The sequence below is a fragment of the Pistacia vera genome, unplaced genomic scaffold, assembly GCF_008641045.1.
Source record: "Pistacia vera cultivar Batoury unplaced genomic scaffold, PisVer_v2 Contig1036, whole genome shotgun sequence".
Taxonomy (NCBI): domain Eukaryota; kingdom Viridiplantae; phylum Streptophyta; class Magnoliopsida; order Sapindales; family Anacardiaceae; genus Pistacia; species Pistacia vera.
Window position 1 is genome coordinate 376,641 of NW_022195068.1, and position 15,714 is coordinate 392,354.

The 15,714-nt window shown below is 34.8% G+C and overlaps 1 protein-coding gene across 7 annotated transcripts; it reads left to right on the forward strand.

Moving 5' to 3' along the window:
- Positions 1 to 1,100: 1,100 nt before the first annotated feature.
- Positions 1,101 to 5,575, forward strand: LOC116124347 (WD repeat-containing protein 3 homolog). Of its 7 annotated transcripts, none has more exons than XM_031410081.1 (7): positions 1,101 to 1,463; positions 1,545 to 1,667; positions 2,429 to 2,550; positions 2,679 to 2,907; positions 3,725 to 3,853; positions 4,546 to 4,614; positions 4,949 to 5,575. In XM_031410081.1, the coding sequence occupies exons 2-7, from the start codon at positions 1,587 to 1,589 to the stop codon at positions 4,994 to 4,996; spliced, it is 678 nt and encodes a 225-aa protein (XP_031265941.1). In that variant the 5' UTR covers positions 1,101 to 1,463; positions 1,545 to 1,586; the 3' UTR covers positions 4,997 to 5,575. The 7 variants fall into 7 exon arrangements, with proteins under 7 accessions (XP_031265941.1, XP_031265936.1, XP_031265971.1 ...); XM_031410076.1 differs by having other exon boundaries at positions 1,101 to 1,366; positions 4,949 to 5,574; XM_031410096.1 differs by lacking the exon at positions 1,101 to 1,463 and adding an exon at positions 2,018 to 2,200 and having other exon boundaries at positions 1,573 to 1,667; positions 2,469 to 2,550; positions 4,949 to 5,573.
- Positions 5,576 to 15,714: the final 10,139 nt, after the last annotated feature.

Here is a 15,714-nt window from a genome sequence, read left to right on the forward strand (position 1 = left end):
TGAAAAATGAAACTGAGTCCAGTCAGTGAGAATGCTATGTTGTGAGCACATATATGTATGTGCATCATTGATATCTAGCATTCAAAATGTTCATGTACTTTCTAATAATAGAATAATATACGCTAGCTGCTATATGCGCCTAGCTATTATTTTACTTTAGGGCCATTATGTGACATTATTTTAAACACCATTTCTAGGATGTATTGTCTAGCATCAGAATGATCATTGAATCTATTTGATGGTGAAATGGTCAATAACTATATATTAAGAGATTCAATGATAAAAATCAAGTTTTCGTTAATATTCAAGGGCTGACTTGGGATGCATGTGTTAGCACTACAAAAAAACCTACATTCTGCAATCAATTTTTTAGCAACTAACCAGAATTAGTTGCAGAAAGGCTTCATTTACCAGGTAAATTGTCATTAGTCGAGCAAAGATGATTAAAATTTCGGGGTTCACATGTTTCAACTTTTGACGTCTAAAATTAATGTTCTACGACTATTTTGTTAGTCGCAGAACAGATTGCTTTAATGACTAATAAATTTAGTTTCAATTTTTAGCAGGCGATTTTACCCTCCATAATTTGACAATTTACATCTAAAATATTATATTTTGCATCTTCATCATTGGTTACAAAAAACAATTTTTTGCAACTACCACTTAGTAGCTAAATTAGTTGCGAATAATTAGGAATTTATCAATAACTGTTGTGATTAGTTATAGAAAAATAAAATTACCAAAACATTCCATATTTGGATAATAATTACAAGGGCCCCAAGGTATTTTTAGCAACAAATGTTTGTGTTCATATTAACAATAGTTGCAAAAAATTATATACAGCAACAAAATTCGGTTTAGTTGTCAATTTAAGTTGAAAAATTCATGTTCCCCCCAAATTATTAGTTCCCGCCAGGCAACTATCGCTAATTCTTTTCTAACTAAATATTTAGTTACAAATTGATTTGTTTGTAAAATATAATTATATTTAAAAATTAAACAACTAATTAAAAGCCTTACTTTTTAAAGTTATTTACATAAAACCCTAACCTATATAAAGCAAGCCTTCCCTCAAATCCCCAATCTCTTCTCCACGCAAATCCCTACCTATTTCCCCAAATTTCCCAAACGCATAACCTTACCTAGCACTTCTCTTCTGGACGCGTCTTCATCTTAATCACGTTTGCCCGAATTTCCCAAACGCAGAACCTCACGTCATCTCTTCTTCACGCATCTTCATCTTTCAATTGATCTTCTTGGCTTCCTTCATTCATCCAATCTGCAGATATTATGTTAGGTTCACTAAAATGTAATCCAACCTGTTAAAACTTGAATGGATTCCTAAAACCCAACCCAAATTGCCCAGGTGGCTTGTTTTTCGTTTTTTGTTTATCCTTTTTTTTTTCGCACTTCTATAATATCTGCAGATAAATCAAAGCAGCTCACGCCTGAAACATTTGCTTGTAATATGATAGAGATTCGAGATTCTAGCATTTTTAGTATATGATATGTTAGAATGCTAAATTGATTATGTTGGTTCACAGGACTCTAAGCCTCTCTTGTTGTCAAATCTAAGGACTACAAAGATGAATGATGATGTTCTAGATATTGATGTTAGTCCTGATGCTAAGTATATTGCTACTGCACTTTTGGACTGCACAGTGAAGGTTTATTGTTTTCTTTAATACTGCCCAATTTGAATTTTTACTTTAGTTGTTTCTTTGGTTTGACTTGTGTATTGCTTTCAATATGTGGGATTATAGTAAGAATATCTAATTTATAATTTTTTGGTTTGAATCTTTAAAAAAAAAAATATTGTGTTTTCCATAGCTTCTTCTGTCTAACATAAGTCTTTTCTCATACAGGACTTGTAAATATGAATTAGGTTGTTTCATTGTAATAATCTTCCTATCTTTATGTTTGTCGTTAAGAGTATCTTCTCATTATGACTCCATTTTTCTCTTGTTACCATAAACATGTTGCGTTGCTGATGCATATACGTTCATTTTTCTTTTAGGTGTTTTTTTATGGATTCACTCAAATTTTTCATTTCCTTATATGGTCATAAGTTGCCTGTCCTACGCATGGATATTTCATTAGATGGAGATCTGATTGTGACTGGCACTGTAGACAAAAATTTGAAGATTTGGGGGTTGGATTTTGGTGACTGTCATAAATCCAGTTTTGCTCATGCTGATAGGTGATGCATTTATATAAATGAATAATGAGATTAGGTTCTAGTATATTGAATTTGAATAGTGCCATAGTAGAACCTGGAGTAAATTTGTTTAAACAACCTATTTCTGTGGCTGTGTCTGTGTCATGGCGATGCAATTTGTGCGCAATACCCATTACATGTTTAGTGTTGGGAAAGATCGCCTTGTCAAATACTAGGATGCTGATAAGTTTGAGTTGCTTTTAACTCTAGAAGGACATCATCCTGATGTTTGGTGTCTTGCGATCAGCAGCCGTGCTGATTTTATTGTCACAGGATCTCATGACCGATCTATACGTCGTTGGGATCGTACAGAAGAGCCATTTTTCATTGAGGTACTTTCTTGTCTCTGAGTATTACAGTGATAATGTGGTATTGAGAAAGTTATGCTATTGTTCCTTTCTCCTGATTGTAATCATGTTAAGCTTTGGCTTTTCTATTTTTTCCATAATTTTTGCCTGAGTGGAGTCCTGAAAATGCAGGAAGAGAAAGAAAAGAGGCTGGAGGAAATGTTTGAGTCCGACCTTGACAATGCAATAGAAAACAGGTATGCACCCAAGGAAGAACTCCCAGAAGAGGGAGCAGTGGCCTTAGCTGGGAAGAAAACTCAAGAAACCCTTACAGCAACTGATTTGATTATTGAAGCTCTAGACGTAGTAGAAGAAGAATTGGATCGTATTGCTCAACATGAGGTATAGTAACATTCCTTTTATCTAGCAACCATAGCACATCCTGATCTGATCTGTGCTTGCACTATTTTCTCCTAAGTCTTTTGAGGTATACTAATGTTCCCTTATGAGAGAACCACTACAACACTTATCAAAGAAGAAAGAGTTACTGTGCACTGTACTGCTTTTTGCCCTCTTTGATGAAACTCCCTCTCTCATAATGAAGAGAGGTAAGATAGGAGTTCATGAGTAGTTTCCCTCGGTTGCACAGTCAAATAATTAGTTTTATCTTGTTTTTTTAAGACAAATTTTAAGTCTGAATGTCCGTGTTATTGCTCTTAAAAAAGCATTGTTTTCCATAAATATGTTAATCATTAGGATCAAATGCTCACAATTTTTGCTTTAAATTCTCTATGTTAATCTACAATTACTAGTGCTTTTTGTTAAGTTTGTAGTTTTAAGAAACCTTATCCAGTCTTCTTCTTATTTCTTTTTTACGCGGTCTTACCCATAAGTTTTTGCTTTCTGCCTACTTTGTTGTCCTGTCTGTATCACATTTTTTACTTTTTCAAGTTCCAAAAATTGGTATCAGTTTTGTGATAATCTAGGACCTTGAGTCAAAAGGGTATAAGATTCAATGATATGTCTCTATTTAGAACTCAACACTTTCTAGAAAGATCAGAGCATATATATATATAATGCAGATGAAGTGTATGGAAGTGGGCAGTGTGATGCCAATCTCGTATTCAAAATACAGTTGCTATAATAAAATATGGGCTGACTTTAACAGTAACTTATAACATTTTTATTGCATTTGATACTTTATTTTTGTGATTTTCAGGAAGAGAAAACCAGGGGAAATGTTGCTGAGTTTCAACCAGATATAAGAATGCTTGGGCTCTCTCCCTCAGATTATGTTCTCCGTACACTCTCAAATGTTAACACTAATGATCTGGAGCAGACCTTGCTGGTAAGCAATAGCGCTTCATTCATTTTCTTGCCATCGCACATAGTATTATGTTCTCTGGATAGAAAGAAAGCAATATAAATAGGGGAACCAAATGTTATCAATTTCATTGTGCTAAATTATTTACAATTAGCATTCATGTAGTTGACTAGTAACCTTTTGTAGGTTAGTTTTATTATCAGCTTATTTAATATCTTGGGTCTGCATTTCCCATGTTTCAACTGAAGCTCTAGATTAACTGCTCTGCATATGTAAGTTGCCAAGTTAGGGTGCTTATCAAAATGTTGTATTTAGCTTATATCTCATCACTGTCACCACAATTAAATTCTTATTTTGTTGGAGTTTGGTATATTTTTTTTTTCCCTCTCTACCTCAAAGATGCTAGTTTTTGGCTCACTTGGAATAAATAAATAAACTAGTAAGAAATCCAGTGCATCTATAATAGTCTCATACTATGTGGGTTCAGAAACCATTGCTAATCAGACAAAGGAGAAAAAGAAGAGGAAGAAAAATTGGACCTTTGCTTCTAAAAGTCAAAAAAGTTTTTGTCAGGCATGTAAAAAATTCACATATTTTCTCATTGGGTGAGTAAAAATAGTTTTTACAGTAGTTCTTGGATTGTTGAGGTAATCCATTTATCATTTTTACTGTTGATCAATTTCTAATTGAAAGTTTGATATTTATTTTCTGTTCAGGCGTTACCATTTGCAGATGCTCTGAAGCTTCTGTCATACTTGAAGGATTGGGCTTCCAATCCTGATAAGGTTATTCTATTCGCACTTTGGAATATATAGAATTTTTGGCATTTGTAGTGTTACAATTGAATATACTGCCTTTTGTTATGTAAATTAAGTTATGGCCTGTCATGTTTCTTTCCATTCTTAATTTTTTACCCTTGCATTCCATCTCATTCTTAGTTTGATCATTGGCATGCTTGAAGTTTAGATTGATAATCTGTGAGATGCTTGCTTTTCTACTCCATCAATTTTATTTTTGTTTGGTGCTGCAGTATATTCTGTGAACTTTGAGTAGTCTTTCTTTTATGTTGCTATTTAGTTTCTTGGTTGATTTATTGATTATGCATTGAATTGATGGTAGGAAAAAATGATAAGAGCTGTGAGAAGAAACACAAGTAGGGGAAAGTGAAAAAACAGAAGCTGAAATATGTGAGGAAGTTCTGGATAAAGCTTCCGGATTTAACCAAAATTTTGCACTTTCATAGACTGAGCATCATTCCACTTCAGTAGAAGTAGAGTTAAGGTGCATTGTGCAACAGCAAGAAAATAAGATTAAATAGTTGGAGGAGCAGCTCATCTTATTTGATCAACAAAAAGAGAAAATAAAAAGCCTTGAACAACAACAATTTGTCCTGTTAGAAATGATGAAGCAGCTAACTATAGCCCTTGAACCAGAGAAATCTGATAAAGCTCCAACTCGACAGCCTTTGCCATCTCCAACTGATGAAGACTCGTTCTCATCAGCTACAGCTATTTCAAAAACCGCAACTGGTGACACTTGACATGCTAACAGTATTGATGGTTAGTTTTTTATTGTATGGGCAGTAGATATTTTGACATAGGGGTAGAACCATCTTTTTAGGATTTTTTGCATATATCTGTTAAATGGTGTACATAGGGTGGGCATTTTTTTGTTAGTTATGCACAGATAGATAACTAGTGGGGAAAATGTGGGTGCATGCTTTTTTTTTTTTTGGTTATGCACATGTGATAGTGCATTTTGGATTTTTATTGATCATCATGCATAAAAATCCATGTATGGATTATATATATATATATGATGCTAGTGATCAGATTTTTATATTATGTCAATTATTTTGTTGATGTTGAATATATAAACTAGGTCGATATGAAATGCTCTAAAAAAAAAACACATTCTGCAACTAATTTTTTAGTAGCAAAAAGTAATTTAGCATAATTGCATTCCGCTGAAGGTCAATACGAAATGCTCTAAAAAAAACATATTCTGCAACTAATGTTTTAGTAGCAAAAAGTAATTTAGTATAATTGCTTCCACATTCAGCGTCTAAAATGATTAGAATTAACCACTAAATTTTGGTCACCAAAAGATACATTCATCTACTAATAAAATAGTCGTGAAAACCTTTTGGATTTCACATAAATCCATTCAGCGTCTAAAATGATTAGAATTAACCACTAAATTTTGGTCACCAAAAGATACATTCATCTACTAATAAAATAGTCGTGAAAATCTTTTGGATTTCACATAAATCCATTCAGCGTCTAAAATGATTAGAATTAACCACTAAATTTTGGTCACCAAAAGATACATTCATCTACTAATAAAATAGTCGTGAAAACCTTTTGGATTTCACATAAATCCATTCAGCGTCTAAAATGATTAGAATTAACCACTAAATTTTGGTCACCAAAAGATACATTCATCTACTAATAAAATAGTCGTGAAAATCTTTTGGATTTCACATAAATCCATTCAGCGTCTAAAATGATTAGAATTAACCACTAAATTTTGGTTATCAAAAGATACATTCGTTCACTAATAAAATAGTCACGAAAACCTTTTAGATTCCACATTTAGCGTCTAAAATGATTAAGGGGTGTTTGTTTGAGCTTATGAAAATTAGATTATAAGCAACAAGTGCTTATAAGCTAATTTTAGCTTATAAGTATTTGAAATTTTAAGCAATTACATGTTTGGTTAAAGTACTTATAAGTGACTAATAAGTAGTTGAAGTGTTTGGTAAAATGTGACTTATAAGTACATTTTATTATAAAATGACTAAAAATAGTACTACACTAAATAAGGGTATACTATAGAATTTTAAAATTAAACAAGAATAATGTGGTAATATACTTGATCAAACTAGCTTATAAACAAAGTACTTATAAGCCCAAAAAAAAAAAAAGTACCTCTCCCCCAAATTTTTTTTTTTTTTTTTTTTTTTTTTTTGGCCTTATAAGCTCAATTTATAAGCTCAAAAAAGTTAAAAACAAACAGTCAGTTTACGTTGAGTTTATAACTAGTTTGACCAGCTTATAAGCTAGACAAACACCCCCTAAATTAACCACTAATTTTGGTCACCAAAATACATTCGACCACTAATAAAATAGTCGTAAAAACCTTTTGGATTCTACATTCACGTTAAAAGTATTACAATTAATCATCAAATTTTGGTCACCAAAATACATTCGTCGACTAATAAAATAGTTACGAAAACCTTTTACGAAATTACCCTTATACCTTTAGAGTCAATTTTTATGGCATTCGCACAAATTATTAGACACTAAAAGGTATATTTGCAACTAATTGATTAGTCGCGATATCTTTTAACCAAATTACCCTTGAACAATTAGCGTCTAAGTAGGGGGACTATTTTAACCAGCAATTAGCGACTAATTTGTTAGTCACTAAAAAAAAACTTTCCGCGTCTAAACAAAAATTTAGATGTGCATACATTCTACGACAGCGATTTTGCAACTACGTAGCGATTACGAAATTTAGACGCGAAATATGGTTTAGCATCTAAATTTTACTTTCTACGTCTAATTTTGCTAGATGCCCAAAGAAATTTTTCTTGTAGTGTAGTTGGATAATGAAAGGACTATTAGAATTAAGGAGTTTCAAGTTACCACTATCGCTATGAGAGGGCGTGTAACTTTAGAAGTATGTATAATCATCTACATCGCTCAATATCAAATCTCCATTATCAGCAGTAAATTCAAGAATGGCATTCTGTGGACAATCTCCATTGGCAGACCAAAGAATAACTGGTGCAAGTTTATCTAGTCCCATTAAGATTTGTATAGATAATTAAGAGTAGAATGGTCTTTTCTTAGCTTGTATATAAACTCCTTTACTTTGTGCCATCTTTAGAGGTTTTATTCTAGCAGTATGAAATCTGTAGTCTCTTTTTCCGTTTTCTCCTTTGATTCTTGATTTCCATTGAATAGACTAACAAGTTCGACTGATGACCTTTGTTATGCTTAGACTTTTCTTTAATTTGCAAATAGTCTGTGAATGGCTTTTTGCGATGTGTGGATCCAGTGGGTTAAAGATACACCTCAACTCCAAATACTACCTGGAACTTGTCACTCAAACGTTTATAACTAATAGAAAAGTAAAATCCTGCGAGTTAGGTCCAAAACTAATAATGTGGAGCAGAATTTGTGATCCCATTGACATTATTTACATAAATATCTCTGTTTATTCCATTACGTTTGTCCAATTATCTTGTAAAGGGGGCCGGGGTTACTGAAGAAATAAGCATATTAACTCACACGTTTAGACTCGGGACAAAGCTTACAACAACTAGTAAACAAAGTTCCACAGCGAGTCCAAATTTACCTAACCCAACAATCACAGGGCATTTCATGGCACACGTCTAGTGATTAACAGTAACCAAACTAATTTGACCTTAGTGCCTCTCTATTGGAAACAAGTATAAGAAGTAGGGTTGTTTCTGCAAAGATTAGAACTTGAGTAGGGTTGTTTTTGTAAAGAAACAAAAGTTGTCACCACATGGTGCTTCTATATACAATTGTAACAGACTATATAAAGTCATCTGTAACTAACTCTTTTAATAAATTCAGAAACAGAATTCCAGAAACAGATTGAACTAATTTTTCTCTCTTTTCTCTCAATTCATTCACTTCTTTTAATTTCCTTTCCAATTCCGCTATTAATCTTTCATGGTATCAGAGCTATAGACAAGCGTCAATGGCTTCGAATCCTGATTTCTTCGATGTTCCGTCAAAATCTAAAGTTGAATTAGCTAGAAATGCAAACGCAAATAGCTCAATTGTTCACTCTACACTTCCCACAATATCAGTAAAACTTGTGGAGAAGAATTACAATCATTGGCGGTCACAAGTTTTTCCAGCTTTAGCTTCTCATGACCTCGAAAGCTTTATCACCGGTGAGAACATCTGTCCATCTGTGTTTCTTTTTGAAAAACTTGTTAATTCTGATGAATTAGTGAAAAAGCTAAACCCTAAGTATCTTAACTGGAAAAGAACAGGTCAGTTTTTAGTTAGTTGGCTATTTTCATCAATCTCTGAATCTATGTTCAGATATGTAGCTAAATGTGTTAGTGCATATGAAATATGGAACACTCTAGAGTTGCATTTTCAATCAATTTCAAAGGCTAGCACACTGCACTTAAGGGACATGTTACAGACTACAAAAAAGGACTCTTTAAGCATTAATGAGTATGTTCTGAAAATGAAGGAATTAAGGGATGAGTTAGTAGCAAGTGGTGTTAACATTGGAGAAGAAGAGTTGCTTTTGTATATACTGGATGGTTTAGGACTAGAGTACGATGCTATTGTGGTAAATTTGACATATCATAGTAGTAATGCAACCATTCAACAAGCTCAATTCATGCTTCACAAGCATGAAATGAGACTGGAAAGACAACACTCGGTTCTGTCAAATTTTCATGAGCATTTAAATTATGCCCTATTTGCTTCCAAACAAGAAAACACCAACTGCTCAAATCCTCTGACTAATTCATCTAGTCAAAGAATGATTGTACCATTTCATGCTCAAGCTGTTGGTCATGGATATTCACACAGCTTCGGTGTCAAATTCCAAATTCTGGTCCAACTCCTGGTTCAGTATATCCTATAGCAAGTAGTATTGATTTTGGACAGAATAGTTATCAAGGAAAAATTATGGCAGAACCGGTTACTCACCAAACACACAACAACACTCTGCTGGACATTTTCAGTTTCAAAATAACATGATAAGAGGCAGGGGCAGAGGCCGAAGCTACTTTAAGCCAAGACTAGTATGCTAAGTATGTGGCAAATCAGGCCATGCTGCCATCCAATGTTACCACCGTTTAACAGAAGTATTAAGGTTTTACTACCAATTCTTACAGCCCTCAGATACAGCCTAATTTGTACAATTCAATAGGTCCCTCTCCAACTGTCATTACTGAACATACTATTGAACCTACACAAGCCTTAATTGTATCAAACTACATACAACACCCAAACTACACACAACACTCTACCAATACCTTTCACAACAATTTTGCTGACTTTCATGATTACTCAACGTCTCTTATGCCTAAATCAAATGCACCACCTCTTGCAAATTTCTCTTCTGCACCACATCAAAAATACTATCCTAGTACCTCAACCAATCCTGATCATTCTGTTAGCTTTACACCAAAAATAGCTACCAATGAAGCACCTCAGTCTTCAGCAACCTCTTATCAAGCAGTAGCCTCTCCACAAATTCTGTAAGATCAGTCCTGGTATATGGACTTTGGAGCTTCAAATCACATGACTGCAAATGGTTCCAACTTGGTGTTCAAAATTGCTCACTTAGGAGGTTCAGAGGTACAAGTTGGGAATGGGGAATCCATCCCTATTACTCATATAGGTATGATGTTGGTACCTTCTTATGACACAACTAGATTGATTCATCTTAAGAATGTACTATGTGTTCCCAATATTGCAAAGAACTTACTAAGTATCTCTCAAATCACTAAAGATAACAATGTCATTGTGGAGTTTCATTTTGACCATTGTTTGGTAAAGGATAAGTGTAGTAGAGTTGTTCTTCTTCAAGGCACAGTCAAGGATGGATTGTATCAGCTTGAATTGTCACAGTCTGTCAGCTCACTGGTTCATCAATCATCGAGTTCAGCTTTATACCTTCCTGCTGCTTATCAGTTTTCAGAGACTTCTCATGCTTCTATCACAGCTATGGTCAATAAGTGTTCTACTGATGATGTTCAATCTACTACTATTCTGAATAAAACTGCAAATTCAGATTTGTGTATGTTATGGCATGCAAGGTTAGGACATCCCAATGTTAGAACCCTTCATGTCATTTTGGACAAACTGAATGTAAAGCACTCTTTGAGCAGAAATAAAAGTTTCTTTTGTGAGGCATGTCAGTATGGTAAGCTGCAACAATGCCAATTCCCTATTTCTCACTCTCAAGCCAAGGATCCTTTAGAGTTATTTTATTCTGATCTTTGGGGACTAGCTCCAATCAACTCTAGGGAAGGCTTCAAGTATTATATCATATTTGTTGATGATTTTAGCCGGTTTACTTGGATTTATCCTTTGAAACTTAAATCTGAAGCTTATAGAGCATTTGTGCAATTTCATTGCTTTGTGGAAAAACAATTAGGTTATAAACTAAAGAGCCTACAAACTGATTGGGGAGGTGAATATAGATCATTTAGTGGTTATTTATAGTAGAATGGTATTTTATTCAGGCATCCATGTCCACATTTACACCAACAAAATGGGAGAGTGGAAAGGAAACATAGGACCATTATAGAGTTTGGGTTATCTCTTCTAGCTCACGCTGGTATGCCACTAAAATATTGGTGGGAAGCCTTTAGCACAGCCACATACCTGATAAACAGATTACCCACCTCAGTTCTTGAATATGCCTCACCATATTCTGTTTTGTTTAAACAGCAGCCCACCTACGTACACTGAATTGAGAGTTTTTTGTTGCAGTTGCTATCCTTACTTAAGTCCATATCATAGACACAAACTCTCTTATCACACTGAGAAATGTGCTCTCCGTGGATACAGCCTTGCCCATAAAGGATATTTATGTTTGGCTTCTACTGGCAGATTGTATATTGCAAAGCAAGTCAAGTTTAATGAGACAGATTTTCCCTTCAAGAGTGATTTTGGTTCACTCACATTGCATAGGTGTACCTCTCCAGTTTAACTTTGTTTGAACACCTCTGGTAGCTCATGGATATTACCTCAAAGTGTTCCTGATTGTCCAGAATCTACTCCACATGTTGTTTCCTCCAATATTGCTCCTACTAAACATCATTCCCAACTTGCTTTAACACCCCCAACGTGTTCCTGATTCTCTAGAACCTATTCAACCTGCTGCTTCATCCAACTCTGCTCCTACTAAATATCATTCCCAACCTGCTTTAACATCCTAACGTGTTCTTGATTGTCCAGAACCTATTCAACCTACTGCTTCATCCAACTTTGCTCCAATATCACCATTATAACCTGATCAGTCTGACACACCAGTTATGAATTCAGATTCAACCTCCCTTAAATCAGATAACACACATCCTGGCATTAACCTAGAAGTAGTTCTTCCATGGCCCTCTACTTCATCTCTAAACACATATCCCATGATCACCAGGTCAAAATCAGCTACTTATCCCAATCCTAGTTCCATTGCCTATCAAGCTGAAGTCACTTACACTCCTATTCTTCCAGAACCTAAATCAGTTACTGAAGCATTACTAAGTCATGAATGGAAACAGGCCATGGACTCTGAATATAAAGCCTTGATGAGCAATAACACATGGGAATTTGTTCCTTATGAAGAGGGAATGAATGTTGTAGGATGTAAATAGGTGTTTAGGACAAAATTAAACTCTGATGGGACCCTTCAGAAGTATAAAACTAGGTTGGTGGCTAAAGGCTTCCAACAAACACCTAGTTTAGATTATTTCGACACATTTTCTCCAGTTGTTAAAGCAACCACAATCAGAGTAGTGTTATCCTTTGCAGTGCATCAAAATTGGGAAATCTAGTAGTTAGATGTTAATAATGCATTCCTGAACGGGGAGCTAACTAAAACAGTTTTTATGCTTCCTCCTGAAGGGTATTCTGGTACTACAGTAGCTAAGGGTCATCCTGAGCAGGTTTGTAAACTTCATAAAGCCTTGTATGGCCTAAAACAAGCTCCTAGAGCTTGGTTTGATAAATCAAATCTGTATTGATCAGTTAGGGTTTTGAAAATTCTATTTTAGATGTGAGTTTGTTCTTTTACAAAAAGGATTCCAAGTTAATGTATTTGTTAGTCTATGTAGATGATATCCTTGTAACAGGGAATGATTCTAAGCTCATATCTAGCTTGGTTGCTGACTTGAACAGTAAATTTGCATTAAAAACTCTTGGGACAATGCAATACTTCCTGGGATTTGAGGTAAAGAGAAATGGTTCTGGTTTACTATTGTCCCAGACCAAATATGTGCATGATCTTCTCTTAAAGGCAGGAATGGCAGACTCAAAGTCTTGTTCCACCCCCATGGCTACTGGTCTTTGACTTGGAAATGAGGATAGTAAGGTGTTTGATCAACCTACACTGTACAAAAGTGTCATTGGTGGACTTCAATATCTGACACTATCTCGGCCAGACTTGGCTTTTGCTGTAAACAAGCTTAGTAAATTTTTGTAGCAACCCATTGAAGCTCACTGGACAGTATGTAAACGAATCCTTAGATATGTTAAGGGAACATTGCAGCATGGTATTCTCTTTACCAAGAAACAGCCCTTTACTTTAAAGGCATTTTCAGATGCTGATTATTCTAGAGATGAAACTGATCGAAGATCCACCAGTGGGTACAACGTATTTCTTGGAGGTAACTTGGTCCAATGGTCCTCTAGAAAACAAAAGGTAGTGTCCTTATCCTCTACAGAAGCTGAATATAGATCTCTTAGTCAAACAACCACTGAACTTGTCTGGATTCAGAACTTATTCAAGGAAGTTGGCATTCATATAAACAACACTCCAATCATATAGTGTGATAACATGAGTGCTGGGGCATCATCCTCAAACCCTGTTTTTCATGCCCAAATAAAGCAAATCGAAATTGATGTACACTTTGTTAGGGACTTAGTTACAAGAAAATTGTTAAATGTGCAATATGTTTCCTCTGAATATCAGATAGCTGATATCCTAACTAAAGCCCTCTCTTGTTCATGGTTTGCTATGCTAAGAGAGAAGCTAACTGTCACATCTGAGCTTCCAACCAGTGTTCACAGTAGCGAGGAGAGATAGATTTTTTTTTTTTTTTTTTTTTTTACTGAATAAGCTATTGTAAATTGAAGCTTGTTATGATGAAATGCTTAGTTACAGTTTCTGATGCAGTAGGAGTTTGAAGAAGTATCAGTTAGAGCAAGTTTTTTGTAGTGCCAGTAAGTGCTTGAAGAAGTATTAGAAAGTGCTTTATGCGGTACTACTCATGTTCATGACTCCTCAATTGAGAAGCTTTGTCTTAAGGAAGATATTGATCAAGAGAGAGTAATAAAGTCAGTTCAGGAGCTTTGGCTTACAGGAAGATATTGATCAAGAGAGAGTAATAAAGTCAGTTCAGGAGCTTTGGCTTACGGGAAGATATTGGATACAAGTATAAGAAGCAGGGTTGTTTCTACAAAGATTAGAAGTTGAGTAGGGTTGTTTTTGTAAAGAAACAAAAGTTCTCACCACACGGTGCGTTTTATAAACAATCGTAACAGACTATATAAAGTCATATGTAACTAACTCTTTTAATAAATTCAGAAACAGAATTCCAGAAACAGATTGAACTAATTTTTCTCTCTTTTCTCTCAGTTCATTCACTTCTTTTAGTTTCCTTTCTAATTCCGCTATTAATCTTTCACTCTCTTCCCGTATAAATAAAAAGAGAACACAATACAATATCATCTCATTACTTAAATATCTTCTCTTTTCAGCAATATTGCCTACAGATTTCCCCTCCCGAAATTTTACATGGCTTCCTTGAGCAAAACTGTTCTTACCTTTCTTCTTGTTGCAATATTCTATACATCTTGTTTGGAAAGCAGAAAGGTCCTGAGCATGGAGAAAATGAATGTTCCTTCTGATCTGGTGGAAAGTTTAGTTCCAAGTGCCCTGCAAAAGGGCTCTGCTACATTTTCTCCCAGTGGTGAAAGTTACAAAGTTGCTAGAAATGAAGGGCTAATTAACTGGCACATTGCCAGGGATGACCGAATTTTGAAGTCTGTTCCCAGTCCCGGAATCGGCAATTAGACAACCTTTCCTCCCAGAACAGATATCTATAAGTATAATTTGGGTTAATAAATCTATCTTCCTATAATTGGAAGCCCTATTCTATATTATTCTTCTAATTATGTCGTTGTGTCATGTATGCTCAAATCAAACGGACCAATATTCGTAATTTACCTGTACTAATATTTGTATTTTGGCATGCTATACTTATATATACTATCTCTCACCGATTTATATAATTGTTTAAGAAATTTGTCTTAAAGTTTTCTATGTGTGTTATTTCATTTTGTTATATCAAAAAAGTCAGTATGTCTAGTCATTCAACGGCTGCGTGAATTCGTATCGGTGCAAAGGTTTTGCATCGAAGGATGAGTAGAAAGTGGGGGACATTGTCTCCTCCGATTGTAACCCTACAAGCTTCTGGCACCAAAGTGCATGGTCAGAAAGGCTGGTCCCGATACACAATTCATCACCTTTTCTTGCGTCGGTTCTGAATCGATGTAGACCTTATTTCCATGGTGTACGTTGTAATTTTAAGTTCCTACGTATAAGAACCATGTATAATAACAACATATGCTAGCCGCTATTATATTCCTTTTGGACCATAGTAATAGTTATACGAGTGTACAAATAACAAGATTCATTTATCTAATTCTGATCAACATATGTAAGACATAAGAGATACTTGAGATTATTTATATAGTTGCACAATAGCTATCCAAGTGTTTACTGGTCTATCACATCCTGTAAAAAAATTTAAATCAATTATAATATCTAGTATCTACCTACTACACAAATATTATCTAGGTCTTGAAAGAATTGATGCTGTAACAAAATAAAAATAACTCGGACGAGACCTGGGGGTATTTTTACATTGACAAAATTTAGAAAACTAAAATGAGTCACAGGTTCCAAAGTTGCCAAACCCTCCATAGCCTTCACCAACATTGAGGCAGAAGGCCTTCTATACCAGTTTCTTTGCAAGCATGAAATAGCAATTCGGATCGTTTTTACAGCCTCTTCTTTTTTGTTTTGCATATCTGCACTTTGTGTATCAACTAGATCAGAAAGTCAATCCTCTTCTGCCTGAACCTTTACAG

Excerpts from the sequence above, each read along its gene's own strand:
- LOC116124347 (XM_031410070.1), top strand. The coding sequence starts at position 2,028 with ATGGATTCACTCAAATTTTTCATTTCCTTATATGGTCATAAGTTGCCT. Across the intron at positions 2,551-2,697 it reads AAGAGCCATTTTTCATTGAG|GAAGAGAAAGAAAAGAGGCT; the intron begins GTACTTTCTTGT and ends CTGAAAATGCAG. Across the intron at positions 2,908-3,724 it reads ATCGTATTGCTCAACATGAG|GAAGAGAAAACCAGGGGAAA; the intron begins GTATAGTAACAT and ends TGTGATTTTCAG.